The following is a 14,939-nucleotide window of genomic DNA, read 5'->3' as shown; positions in this document are numbered from 1 at the left end:
GTGTAATTTCAACGTGGAATTAAGGAATATCAAAATAAAAGCACACGTTGTTGAACTTGATCATGCATATTTATTATAAAATTGTATTACAGCACTATGTTATCAATAGACATTTATAAAACGAGGCATATTTAGCCGAAATATGTTGCCAGAACATCAAGAACATTTAAAAAATAGGAGCGGCTGGGTAGCGCAGTGGACTAAGCATTCGCCTACCACCGCAGAGACTCTGGGATCAAATCCAGCTGTCAGCGGTACCTCCGGCTTGGTCAGTCGTCCCTACTAACACAATTGGCAGTGTTGGCAGTGTTAGCGGGTGGGAAGCCGGTGGGGTATGTGTCCTGGTCGTTGTAAACAGCGATTCCTACTGGTCAGTCTGTTCAGCAGGGAAGGGATCTGGGGGAGGTAGTGTGATCCACCCACGCGTTACATTCCCCCAGTGAGAGTCCTCGCTGTCAGGTGAAAAGAAGCGGCTGGCTGACTCCACATGTATCGGAGGGGACATGTGATGCAAGGCTTCTATCCTCCCTACAACCGGCCAGTGGGGGGCATATGCGAGCAACGATCAGGACAGGACAGGGAGTATTGGCACGAGAGGTAAATTGGGATGAGGAGAAAAATCACAGAAAAAGGAGGAGAAAAAAGTAGGGAAAAAAAAGGAAATGACAGCAAATGGCTTTCTTTATAGCTGTTTTTACCTCTGCACCATTTTGTTTGAAAATCCTGGAGAAAGCCCTTAGCTGTTCAGTTAGTTACAGATTGTTTCCTGGTATCATCTCACACTTAAAGTCTGTTCCTCAGAATTTACAGTATGAAGTGATCGCTTACAGCAATGCTGGTCCGATGTGTGGGTTTGATTTGATTGAAGTTTATTTCAAATATGCAACACAACAAACAAACATCAAGTACAGATATAGCCTTAGGCCGTTCAAATTATAAATGTATATAAAAAATAACAAAGAACAAACAAAAAAAACAAAGTCAAACTCTAATTTCTTTTCATTTCTTTTTGTCATTTACATATTTGAAAAGGAGTGGGAAGAAGCATACACTTATTTAATCCCACCCTTTTTACTCATCAGATCATACTATATTATATTTACTAATTGATACATTACTAGACTTATATTGAAAAAAATATGTTAACTTGGTTAACAATAATTATTTTAATAATACCTTATTAATATTTGCCAAAACTGTAGGTTACCCTGTATAGTTCCTCTAGCCATTTTATATACATATATACAACTACATACCTATATACATACACATACATACTGCCAGTTATCAAACCCCTTCTTCATCTCTGTACCTCTGGAAAACCATTTGACTGTATTTTGTTTTAAACTGTTGTGTTATGTTTTGACATTGCTTTAACTCCACAATCGGACTGTTCCATAATTGTACTCCGCAAATTGAGATACAAAGACTTTTCATGGTCGTTCAAAAACTGTATCTTTTTTAAATGAAATGTTCCCCGTAAATTGTAACCCCCATCTTGCACGTAGGGCTGCACGATTTTGGGAAATAATCTAATTGCGATTTTTCTGACAGATATTGCGATTGCGATTAAACTTACGATTATTAAAAAAAAATAAGCAGCCCCACAGAGGTTTATTGTAAAATGCGGCTTCTGCCTACGCGGTGGGTCTTTTCGGGACACCGAGCCTGAAATGTTTCTTTTTACTTGGGAATCGATACCGGTACCCAACGGTACCCTTTCTTCTGTACTTTACTCTCCCTCTCTGAAGTCTAAACTTCACAACACACAATCTAAAACCCCTTACCTCCCTCCCCTAAACCTAAAAAGATTTGCGTTTTTTTTTTTTTTTTTTTTCCCTTTGATAATTGCATCATTACAAATCGCGATTTCTATTTAAAATCGATTAATCGTGCAGCCCTGAACGATCTTTGAATATTTCCTTTCAGTGGGTACTAGGGAGGGGTTGCTACCTCTCTGAAGAGAGGTCTGGAGAGATTCACAGTATAATACGTTACTAAACTCCAACCCACACGTCAGACTTTACAGATTCTACCTTTAAGTGGGAGTGACAACATGTAAAGGAAAAACTGGGATCCCTTTCTCTCATCTACGTAAATGAATAACTGGGATCCCTTTCTCTCATCCACGTAAAGGAATAACTGGGATCCCTTTCTCTCATCCACGTAAAGGAATAACTGGGATCCCTTTCTCTCATACACGTAAAGGAATAACTGGGATCCCTTTATCTCATACACGTAAAGGAATAACTGGGATCCCTTTCTCTCATCCAAGTAAAGGAATAACTGGGATCCCTTTCTCTCATCCACGTAAAGGAATAACTGGGATCCCTTTCTCTCATACAGGTAAAGAACGACATTCCATTCGTATCCGTTTGTAAGAAGTGCATCATTCCTAAACCGGCACGGACACACCACTGTGGCATCTGCAACACGTAAGTCATTGTTATTGTTTTGTTCATTTATAGCTGCATACAAACAGTATCATATAGCATCAGATAATAGACTAAACATTATCTTTTTTTGTTTATATTTATTTTGTATTGGGTTTTCATCCAACACCAACCTTCACTCAACTTGTATCCACCCAGATACCCCATATCCCTCCATCCCACCTCCACCCAGATACCCCATATCCCTCCATCCCACCTCCACCCTGATACCCCATATCCCTCCATCCCACCTCCAGCCTGATACCCCACCCATATCCCTCCATCCCACCTCCACCCTGATACTCCATATCCCTCCATCCCACCTCCACCCTGATACCCCATATCCCTCCATCCCACCTCCAGCCTGATACCCCATATCCTTCCATCCCACCTCCACCCTGATACCCCATATCCCTCCATCCCACCTCCACCCTGATACCCCATATCCCTCCATCCTACCTCCACCCTGATACCCCATATTCCTCCATCCCACCTCCACCTTGATACCCCATATCCCACCTCCACCCTGATACCCCATATCCCTCCATCCCACCTCCACCCTGATACCCCATATCCCTCCATCCCACCTCCACCCTGATACCCCATATCCCTCCATCCCACCTCCACCCTGATACCCCATATCCCTCCATCCCACCTCCACCCTGATACCCCATATCCCTCCATCTCACCTCCACCCAGATACCCCATATCCCTCCACCCTGATACCCCCATATTCCTCAATCCCACCCTGATGCCCCATATCTCTCCATCTCACCTCCACCCTGATGCCCCATATCCCTCCACCATGATACCCCCATATTCCTTCATCCCACCTCCCACCCACATCCTCTCCTGAAAAGTATGTTTAAAGAGTATTTTCTTTTACTTTACAGGTGCATTCTGAAAATGGACCATCACTGTCGTATCCTTTTCCACTTAAGAAGTTACTTTGGCCGTTTCGGTTCCAGCCGTTGCTCATGCGATGTCGGCCATTAGATAAGCATGTGATGTGATGTTTTACTTGTGGAAGGACAACGTCTTCCTTTACTTCAGTCCTCTCAGCCTGGTTGAATAACTGCGTGGGTCATTTCAACCATCGCTACTTCTTCTCCTTCTGCATGGCCCTGGTACTTGGCTGCGGCTACAGCAGCATCAGTGCAAGGAACCTGTTCCTAGACGCATACAACGCTCTGGAGGTAAGACGCCTAGGCTCCGGGATGGAAGTGGAAACCAGCCACCGACACTGGTACATGTAGGTTGTGGCTGGTGAATTGTGGCTGTGACTGGTATATCTGGTCAGTTTGGCTAGTAGCTTTGTTGTATTATCTCTAGTCTCGCGTAGCCATACCTCTCTCTCCACACTATGTTAGCGCTGTGCCAGTGCCGGAGAAAGGTCTGGCTGAACCTATTATCATTCCAGTTTAGGGGGGAAAAACGCTCTGGCTTGTTTGTATTTCTTTAAACCAATCACAATCACCCTGGTGCGGCGCTAAGCCCAGGAGGCAGCAACAGCGCCCTTGAGAATTCCAACGGAAGGGCGGCTAGGTGGTGCAGTGGGCAAGGCGCTCACCACCAATGCAGGAGACGCTGGGTTCGAGCCCAGCTCCGCATTGCTATCAGCTTGGCTGGTCGTTCATACTAATACAATTGGCAGTATTAGGGGGTGGGAAGCTGATGGGGTGGGGATCGGACGTTGTGGACAGCGACTCCTACAGGTCGGTTGGCGCAGCAGAATCAGGAAGCGACGGGGGCGGCGTGCCCTCCCACGCAGACCCCCGACGCTGAGAGATCGCGCTGTGCAGGTGAAAAGATGCGACGGCTGCTTCCTCGAGTACCGGAGGGGACACGTGATGCAAGGCTTTGTCCACATTGCAGCCGGCTTGTGGGAGGCATGGCCTAACAACGTTCGAGACAGGGGAGGGTAGAATTGGACGATACGAAATTGGGATGGGAGAAAAATAGAAAATGGGAGAAAAAGTAGACAAAAAAAAAAGAATTCCAACTGAAATAGTTGGCCAATGGTGCGCTTATACCCACAGTCTACATCCTGTGAGTCAGACTATGTTCTCTCTGAAATTCTGAACCCACTATTCACTGGGGTTGAATAAGTTACCTTCATGCCCTGCTTACACCAATGTCACACTGCTGGATCTCTGCTCCTTTGTCTCTGGGTGTGTGTTCAATATCTGTGCTTTTATGGCTTGTTAGCAATCGTAATGCTTGAAGTAACGCTATCATTAATGCACTATAAGCATGTTATAATTGTATATGCTCTATTCTTATATTGGAATCACATCAGAGAAGTATAATGACATGATTTACAATACATTATGAATGTATGGTATGACTGTTATGAGATCATTCAGTCACCCTAGAAAGCAGTCAACTACGTTGTGTCTATAGCATATTGTATCATGCACTGATTATAATGCAGTCAATGTAACTATCATAACCTGTAATGCCTAACAAGCTGCATTAGTAGTGTGACATGTCGGTTATGTGGACGCCTACACAAGCTAAGCCGCTGGGATTAGTGCGGTGTGTGTAGTGTAGGTGTCAACGGGCCTGGCGTCTCGGGACACACTTTGAATATAGTGACAATTCCATTAAATTAAATTCAAAGTGAGTTATTGGCATGATACGATTTGTGTTCCATTGCCAAAGCAGACAGCAACAGCATAGCAACTAGACTATAACGGTAAACCATGAACGGCATCATCAATGAAGAAACATACAAGAACTTATGGATTGATGGATAGATGGATCGATCAATGGATACACTGTAGATAGATTATTTTATTTTATCAATTTATTCATCTTGAACGCAACAAACATACAAATCACAGTAAAGACTAAATGTAAACATAAATAAATGAGAAGGGGCAGAAGGAATCACAGCTTATCTAGTCCTGCCCCTTTGTTATGATATAACATTTAAAATAAAACTTTCGTAGGGCGGCTGATTGGCGCAGTGGGCAAGGCGTTCGCCACTAACGCAGTAGACGCTGGGTTCGAGCCCAGCTCTCGGCGTTGCTACCGGCTGGCCGGTCGTTCATACTAACACAATTGGCAAGTGTTAGAGGGTGGGAAAGCCGGTGGGTGGGGATTGGAGGTTGTGGACAGCGACTCCTACAGGTCGGTTTGGTGACGCCGGTGCGACGGAAGCAGGAAGTAGCGGGGGCAGCGTGAGCCTCCCACGCGTTACTCCTCGCCACTGAGAGTTCGAGCTGCTGCGGTGAAAAGATGCGACAGGCTGCCTCCTCGTGTACCGGAGGGGACACGTGATGCAAGGCTTCTGTCTTCACTACAGCCGACCAGTGGGAGGCATAGTCTAGCAACGTTCAAGACAGGGGAGGGAAGAATTGGATACTACGAAATTGGGATGTGAGAAAAATAGAAAAATGGGGAGAAAAAGTGGATAAAAAATAATTATAATAATTCGTACTACCTAAAAGAGAATGTGTTTCTGGCTTCTTCTTGTAGCGCTATAAACACATGGAGATGGAGAGGCCAGGAGGGGTATCTGTGGAAGGGATGGGAGCTCTTATTGGTGTTCTCCCCACTGGCCAGGTACGTGTGGGTGTGGGTGTGGGTGGGTGGGTGGGTGGGTGGGTGGAGGGGAAATTCCTGTATGTGAAGACTTACCAGTGTAGTGGGATAGTTCAGATAATTATATTGTTTACACCGTTTATTTGTATCTTTACTATAATTGTATTGCCTATATTTATGTATTTCTACTATTACCATGCCCATACCTGTACCTCCCCTCCCCATGCTGCTATGACGCACAAATTTCCCCAAGGGGATCAATAAAGGAATATCTTATCTTATTTTTGGACATTGAGTTGTATGATAGACACTAATAATAAATAACATAAAGGGAGCGAGCGAAGAACTACCTTGCAGTTGAGACAAAGAAGACTGATTAGATAGAATTAAAATGTTGACTCACTCGCAGACATTCCTGGACCTAATAACTGAATTTGGTTTGTATTACAGGTAATAACTTGTTTACAAATGATATAACTTGCCAGTAGTGTAGTGGAAGCAAAGATATTAAGAGTTCTAGGCGGTTTCCGAGCGAACCGGAAAGCAAATGGGGTCACGAAAACCAAGCGGTTTTAATCGGCACCACAACATGCAGGCAAAAGGGTCACCTGTTTCTAACACCAAGGCATCGCCCTCCACCACTATGGATTCTGCCGTCGCTTGGCACTATTTTGTTTCTCTGTATCAGCGTTGGAGCCGTGTCACTGGTATCGTGACCTATCGGCTGTTTCAAAAATGCCCTGAGGACCATGTTTCTTTGGAGGTGGTTAACACTTTCGCTACCACACTACCAAAGGGTTGACCCTTTCACTGCGACAATACAGAAGGTTTTCACTGCCACGCGACAAAGGGTTAACCCTTTCACAACCACACTACAGAAGGGTAACCATTTCACTGCCACACGACAGAAGGTTAACCCTTTCACTACCACACTAGATGGTTAGCCTCAATTTCCATACCAGAGCTTTCCCTAGGATTTTCAAACAAGATGGCCCTTCCCCGTCCGGAAGGCAACATAAATTACAATAAAGAAAGACATTTGCTGTAATTTCCTGCTACTTAAAAACACAATTTCTATGAAATGGCGAACAAAAAACGTAAACAAAAAATTATTTGTTTAAGTACAGTGTATATGGTAAAAGCTGGCCCCAAGCTTTCACTGCACATTTTTTTAACTAATATATATATATATCTTTTTTTTTTAAACACATGGTGGCGCTAGCGCATCGTCACAGTGGCACTGCACCACATGAACATGCTCCAGAGGGAGTTTCACAAATCATGTTCAACCAGATTCGGCTCAAACAAGGGACTAAACACGTTTCGCAGTTATGCCACATGTGGAACGCCATACCCACAGCCGTAAAAAAATTTGAATCCCTACCCTCCTTCAAAACCGCTCTCAAAGAGCACCTATGGGAGGCTGCAATTCGAAACTGGCCCCCGTAAATGTCCACCCCCCCCCCCCCCCCCCTCTCTATGCTTGCACCTTGCACCCCCCAACGCCCACCCACCCCCTCCCCCCATCCCACCCCCTCCTAATGTACAGTCTCCTCCCCCTCGTATGTATATATTTTCTGTCAGGATCTCTGTAAATGTCCCAACACCCTCCCACCCACCCACCCCCTCCTAATTTACATTTCCCTCCCCCTCATATATTTACTGTTAGGATCTGTTTAACAGTACTGTGTATATTTGCATATCTTGTATGTCACAAATGTAACAGTACTGTATGTCATGTATATCTTAAATGTCATGATTAGATTAGATGATTAGATTCTTATATCTGTATATCTGTATGTATATCTGTATGTTGTGTATGTCATTTGGGGGACCCTGATGTAAACAAGACAAAAGTCTTTCTCTGGTCTGCATCCCCTTAACAATTGTGTGTATTGAGCTGTACTGTATTGTACCCATTCTCCAATCTGTTAATTAAAAATGTCAGTCAATCAATCCACTGAGGGTGGCTGATTGGCGCAGTGGGCAAGGCGCTCTCCACTAATGCAGGAGACGCTGGGTTCGAGCCCAGCTCTCGGCGTTGCTACCGGCTGGCCGGTCGTTCATACTAACACAATTGGCAAGTGTTAGAGGGTGGGAAAGCCGGTGGGTGGGGATTGGACGTTGTGGACAGCGACTCCTACAGGTCGGTTTGGTGACGCCGGTGCGGCGGAAGCAGGAAGTGACGGGGGCAGCGTGAGCCTCTCACGCATTACTCCTCGGCACTGAGGGTTCGAGCTGCTGCAGTGAAAAGATGCGACAGGCTGCCTCCTCGTGTACCGTCCGGAGGGGACACGTGATGCAAGGCTTCTGTCCTCACTACAGCCGACCAGTGGGAGGCATAGACTAGCAACGTTCAAGACAGGGGAGGGAAGAATTGGATAATACGAAATTGGGATGGGAGAAAAATAGAAAATGGGGAGAAAAAGTGGATAAAAAAAATCAATCCACTGCATGCCTAACCTTAACCAGTACCTTCATTATAAACTGAACCCTAACTTGGATTGTCCTGATTAATACTGTAATCTTTTCTCCCCCCCCCCCCCCCTCCCCTGCTCTTGTCAAGACCGATTACCTGACGCCTCCGCCTACGTACACCTTCAAAGATAAGATGATTCAGAAGAGTATCATCTACATGTGGGTGCTAACCACGTAGGTCATATATCATTATGTCACATTGTTTCTCCAAGGAGACCTGCTCAGCCGGTCGTGTTGCCACTGGTCACAATCCTGACATACTGCCTCATGTTGGGTTACGTTGCCAGTGGATGACAGCCAGCATGTATTATAAAGCATACTCACTCACTCACTCACTCACTCACTCACTCACTCACTCACTCACTCACTCACTCACTCACTCACTCACTCACTCACTCACTCACCCACTCACAGTTAGCCACTCCTCACCCTAGTGGCAGTACACAGGCATAGGACTTTGTGTAAGACCATTTACATTTACAAGACCAGTTACACAAAGTGCTATGTACTAGCACAAAGTACCAGTTACTCAAAGGGCTATGTACTAGCACAAAGTACCAGTTACTCAAAGGGCTATGTACTAGCACAAAGCACAATGTACCTGTTACACAAAGGGCTATGTACTAGCACAAAGCACAATGTACCTGTTACACAAAGGGCTATGTACTAGCACAAATTGTAAAGCGCTTTGGATAAAAGTGCTACAGTATATAAATGCAGCCATTTACCATTTTATTATTAAGTCAGATAGTCCTAACAGTGTTTAGTATTAAGAGTCGGACAGTCTTAACCAGCCATTAGCTCTCCAGCAGTTGGCAGCAGTCTGTGCCCACGGATATGGAGCCTGATGGCTACTCATTTGTGCTAATCTACTAAATCCTACATTTGAACATAAATGCATGTTCTTTTCCCACATGGTCCTTGGTGTGTGCGTAATGCCTTCTATGACCCCATGGGGCCCATGACACCCATTCAAAACCCAATGCAAACTTAAAGAAAACAAAACAAAACCCCAATGACGTCCATTCATTGGGAATCCCCCAGTTTTCCTCCGATCTAACCTACTGGAGATGGTGGTAAAAAGGAAGTGTGACGTGTCTTTGCAGCACTATAAGCATAGCCATGGGAGGGCTGACCTTCTGGCACGCCGTCCTCATATCCAGAGGTGAGACGAGCATCGAGAGACACACCAACAAGAAGGAAACCAAACGCCTGGCCAAGCGGGGAAAGGTCAGTGAGCTCAACACGACTGAACGTCCTTTCAGTGACTTAAGCCGACGGTGACGACAACGCGCCTGTTTAACTTTCCACGAGCCGCGGTTTGTCAACGGTTCAGATCACTACTTGATTTCCCTAAAGCTCAGACGCACTTCTTTCAAGTGCGATCCTACCACTAAGGAACAGAGTCCCTTAATTTTACACCTTAACACATTGGGCACCATGGGTTATATCCATCAATATAGCCAGTCTGCCACCGTTGAAAGCCTATGGAGATGTTTACCTTTTTTGCAGGGCTATAATTTTATTAAATTTGATTGCTATATTGACATTACTATGGCCCATTCAACATCGATTATCTATCGTTCAGGATGTGGGAACGTTATATTTTTTCATTCATACATTGTTGTGTTAATAGCGTCGAGAATATAAGTATGTTTTTAATCTTTTCTGCTGTAATTCCAAAAACAGTAGTTATAGGCCCTGAAGCATATGATAGATTATCGATTGGCGTTTCTTTCCTATACACGCTATATTAAAAAATTAAAATGTATATGATCGGTATACATTATGCTTCATCATGCGTGAAGGAAAGGGGGGGGGGGGTGTTTATAATTCCTTGATCGTCAGTAACGGCTTTATTTAGTATGGGTTGATATGTTGATCAGATGGTTTGCAGTGAAATGAATAAACAATCGGGCTGAAAATAACGTTACTGTCCTCTTACCGTTCGCCGATGAGACTGGAGGATCTCAATTATTTGACGCCGATCTCCTAGATCCATTTCAGGTTTGTATGGTGCAATAAACGCTGAAATCATATCTATTATTAAGTTTAGAAAGCGATCCAAATGCACTATAGTGTTTGTCTGGATCCACGTAACAAGATGTGACTGCCGGAGTGATTTCCTCGACGCACCGATCGGCACTTCCGGTTTTGGCGAGAGTGTAACTCGCCCGACCATCCACCAGGCGGCGGTATTGAGGCGTTGCAATCTCATACAGGGTCCCGCTGGAGTCCGGAGGTTGCCTGGATGAATTATGAATGCCATGGCGAAAAAATGAAATATTGATCCCAAAAATGGCGTAACTCGTTCTTGGCGCAGGATGTGTTAATGGACCCTTACAATAACCTTATTATTAAATAAGAATTAAGGTAAATGATGAAAGAAATTAATTAGAATTGTTCATGGACTAAGTACAATTAAGGGGCAAAAACACTGACTTTTACCATTAAAAACCAATTACAACACCTTAATTAAACCCCTTAATTTCCCCTGACATTACTGATTAAGGTATTTAACCCCTGACTGAAATGAAGGCATATTTACGGGCTCTGCTATGTTTTTAGTACCCCTTGTTTTTTTTACTAAGGGGTGTGTGCATGGATTAGTGATTCTTACGGGTTTAAGAAGGGATGATTGTTCCCTAGAGTAACTAGCAGTTGCCAACTCAAAGGACAGCTGAAGAGCCGTCTCTGGGACAGCGGCACAGCCACGACATGACCCTCATGTGACCTCACCGGTGTGTTACCAGTGCCATATGGCTGCACTCTGCTGGTGAAAACGGGAATTCATTTTTGGACTATTGTGCCTTTTGTTGCTGGTGTGCAAATTACCTAAAACCAGTTCCATTATTTTACCATGTTAATATGCTCAGGGATTTAATTTCCTCTTTAACCTTTCCTAGTAGCCACGCCCCCCCCCCACCCCAAATGTTCCCACAACAGCGCTGCACTAACACTAACTGGACGCTGTCATGCATGCAGATAGTACCACTGTGTTAGACATAGTTGTTGACATTAGTCATAATTCGCCAACACATATATCCCCACTGGCAGGGATTCCTGGTCCAGCTTAACTAGGATTGCCTAGTCTTGTTGAATTCTACTCCGGTCCTTATCCTGAATAAGTTCACTGTCCAAAATGTAACGACACCCTGTGAATCTTGAACTACTTCTCCTCAACTTTCTCCTCCCCCTCCCGTTGTTTCACCAGGTATACAAGAGCCCTTTCGACTATGGCAAACTGAATAACTGGAAGTTGTTCCTTGGTGTGGAGAAGAGAAGGTGTGTCTCTTTGTCTCATATGGTGTTCTGGTACAGATGGGTTAAATAAGCTCTGAGAGAGGGATGTGATTATTCAGGGTCATCTGCAGGGTATTAAAAAGTATTTACCATATCAGTATAGGGTACATTCACATACATTCTTGATTCTTGTATGGGTTTGATCTGTAGATGGAAAATACGCTATTTGGAGCTCAGTCAGTCAGCTAGAGAATGAAACCGTCTCCATCCTTCTTCTTTAAATCTGTCCCCCTCTGTCCTGTAGTCACTGGTTGACGCGGGTCCTCCTCCCATCTGGACATCCCCCAATCGGAGACGGCATGAGATGGGACATCTTTCCGGTCAAAAAGGACATCATGCCTGTATGACCCCTATTCCCACGGACTCCCTCCCAGCACGCTCTGCCAATGCCCAGTCAGCAGTGGTCATGTGATCAGGTTGACTACAGGGGTCTGTGTCCGGTAGTAGAAGAAAAAGAAAATCTCTTGAGGGCTACACAACACAAATGTAGATGTGGGTGAAATGTCTGCTTCTAATATCTCAAACTCGCTCCCTTTTCTTGATCCTCAGAACTGTTGCTTCCCTCTAACAACTTGAATCACAGTGATTGGAGGATCAAGAAAAGAGGGTGGGTTTGAGATGGGTCAATACATTATCAATATTGCTGTGGACTAGCCAGTGGTCTCTCAGTGTGAAGATCTTGGAACTGCTGTCATGAAGAGATCCTATAGAGGCCTTTTCACGCCCGTTTGTCCTCCACGTTGAAACAATTGTTGCTACAGTATGTGAGAAACATATCAATAACTAGAATGGCACTAACAGAGATGCCGACACCCACGCACGAACGGACAAAGCCTGCAGGTGCCGCTCCTCCCCATCTGGGCAACGTCAGCTATATTGATTTCAATGGACAATGGTGGAAATGAATTCAAATAAAATACTTGTTGTTGACCAATTTGAAAAATATTCAAGAATTCAGGTCCTTTGCCTCATGTACGCAAAGTTTCATGCAAATTTAACCAGAACTGTAGGAGTTGGGGCTGATGCGGTCACACAGACAGACTGGAATGATTGCAATGCTTCGCTTCACACGAGCGGGTGTAGAAATGTAATAATGTTTGTCTTATTACTGGATCTGATCTGGTTAACAAGTCGCAGTGGAACAGTAATGTCATGCTTTTGCAGTGTTTTACCTACACTACCACTGCACAGAAATGAGGCATTTTCTTTCTAAAGTGGTTACCAGTGGTAACGGGCAGCCATGTTGGAAGAAAGAGAACTACATAAACATTCCTTGCGAGGCCTCTATTGTCTCTTGGTAAGCTCCTGGCTCACGTGACGGGAGAGTCACTCCACATCCACAGGGCTTACGTGACTTGAGTATTGGGTTCATTACTCGTGGATCATGGGCTTTTGAGTATTTCATGAACCATGTCTGATGTTCATTTGTCTGTCGAATGGTCATGGTCTACAATCTGACCTTTGACCTTCTGAGTGATGAAGCCAGGGCTCTTCTGAGTCTACTGTTCACAGCTTGTTCCTCCTAAGCTGGATTCCAATCGGAGATGAGTCACGGTTTACAAAAATGTGTTTGGCACAATAACACTAACCCTACTGTGTGCTGCAGTGTGTGACATCATCAACCTGCTGCGTGACGACATGATACAGGTACAGCCTAACCATACTGAAGCCCAGACACTGACGTGTGCCTGACGTCACGTCGTTGTTGTTGTCCACGATTGGTTAATCGTTCGTGTCGTACGGTATTGTGGGTAATAATTTACACAACTATTTTACTGGTTGGCATTTTTACAATGTTTTTTTTTATATATATAAATGGAACCTATTTTTCCCTCAGCCGGCCCTTCGAACAAGCTTCAGCCAAGACAGGGGTGCTTGTCTAAAATAGTCAAGATCGACATGATACAAAATCCCAATTACCCCCCCCCCCCCCATCCCTCATCTTTTTCAATGCATAGTGCTGTTTGTTATTAAAAGGATTAACATAGGCTTAGGTATTTTTTAACCGCTCGCATATCGTCAAGCTTCCAATGGCAAAACTCGTCAAACCCGTCACTTCTTAACAATACGGAGCATTATGTATTGAAAATGACTACAAGGATGTATGGCCTAGTCTGGGGAGTTGCCGTCCACCAAACATAACTCTGTTCATTCATGTTTACTCATCCACCATCACCCAGGAAAAGCTGTTACTCCATGTACACCCACTGCATATCTGTATGTTTTTGTTATCTATTGTTAAATAAAAATAAACCCTTTGTTTTATTCAAGGCATTATACGTGGTGTATTTTTTTAAATTTTATATAGATATAATTTCTACAAAAACAAATTGACTGTGTTTAATATGGTACATAATTCCGCTCACAAACTCATATTTTCGGTTAGTCGCCATCAGGCCGGGAGTGATGGATAATTTGTGTTCTTGGTCTGGAGTCGGACCAGTTCAGCATCACAGTTTAATAGCAGCTCCAAAATGGCAAAATGTTCCTACTATGTGACTCATACACTTGGTGTTCTGGTCCATGGTGATTTTATAACTCAGCCAGCCAGACGAATACCAGCTCTGCTGTTATATCATGATGTCGTATATGAGGACAGACGAGTGGGCAGGCAGGCCTGGCCCTGGCGGTAGCGGATAAGGATTATTTGGGACCGGCAGACTCACAGCAAACGTATGAATTTGTAGAGCAATGATCACTTGTCAAGTCAGGGAGGGGCTCGGAATGAGCGGCATGTCTGAGAGTCAGGGGGAGGTACCGTCGAGCAGGTAGTTGAAGTGTTTTTCTTATGGCTGTCAAGATGTGAGTAACTAACGGTATTTAATGATGTATCGAGAACGAGATAAAAGGATGACGATGCGCAATGTGCCCACGTTTAGACCAATCGATAATGATTTTATTTCATATATTTATATTGTCTGGACATTTAACATCGTTTGGGTGATACTAACTATGTAATAATGTTTGGGCGAAGTGGGCTATATCTAGCCTTGACATAGCTGAGAAATTGCTATTAAAATAACTAGCACAATATATGAACTTCAGTTGTTTGTGCGATATTATAAATATGTAATAATAATGAATTAAACTGCTTGAGATAAACGTGGTCTATATTTAGCCAGATATATTTTGGGCTACAGTATATACGAGGGCTATAGACTGACATAGTCTCAATGT

At 44.1% G+C, this 14,939-nt stretch overlaps 1 protein-coding gene across 1 annotated transcript in view; it reads left to right on the top strand.

Annotated features, from left to right (window-relative positions):
* zdhhc16a (zDHHC palmitoyltransferase 16a) overlaps window positions 1-14,024 on the top strand; it is a 34,581-nt gene extending 20,557 nt beyond the window's left edge. The window contains exons 4-11 of the mRNA XM_084321543.1: window positions 2,347-2,435; window positions 3,326-3,354; window positions 3,495-3,628; window positions 5,916-6,002; window positions 8,548-8,633; window positions 9,566-9,689; window positions 11,674-11,744; window positions 12,007-14,024. Of these exons, the coding sequence (XP_084177669.1) occupies window positions 2,347-2,435; window positions 3,326-3,354; window positions 3,495-3,628; window positions 5,916-6,002; window positions 8,548-8,633; window positions 9,566-9,689; window positions 11,674-11,744; window positions 12,007-12,109 (723 nt within the window). The 3' untranslated portion in view covers window positions 12,110-14,024. The remainder of the gene's footprint in view (window positions 1-2,346; window positions 2,436-3,325; window positions 3,355-3,494; window positions 3,629-5,915; window positions 6,003-8,547; window positions 8,634-9,565; window positions 9,690-11,673; window positions 11,745-12,006) is intronic.
* The last annotated feature ends 915 nt before the right edge of the window (window positions 14,025-14,939 follow it).

The sequence above is a fragment of the Notolepis coatsorum genome, assembly GCF_963971535.1.
Source record: "Notolepis coatsorum genome assembly, chromosome: 9".
NCBI classification, from domain to species: Eukaryota; Metazoa; Chordata; class Actinopteri; order Aulopiformes; family Paralepididae; genus Notolepis; species Notolepis coatsorum.
This window is presented reverse-complemented; position numbering and strand designations above follow the sequence as displayed.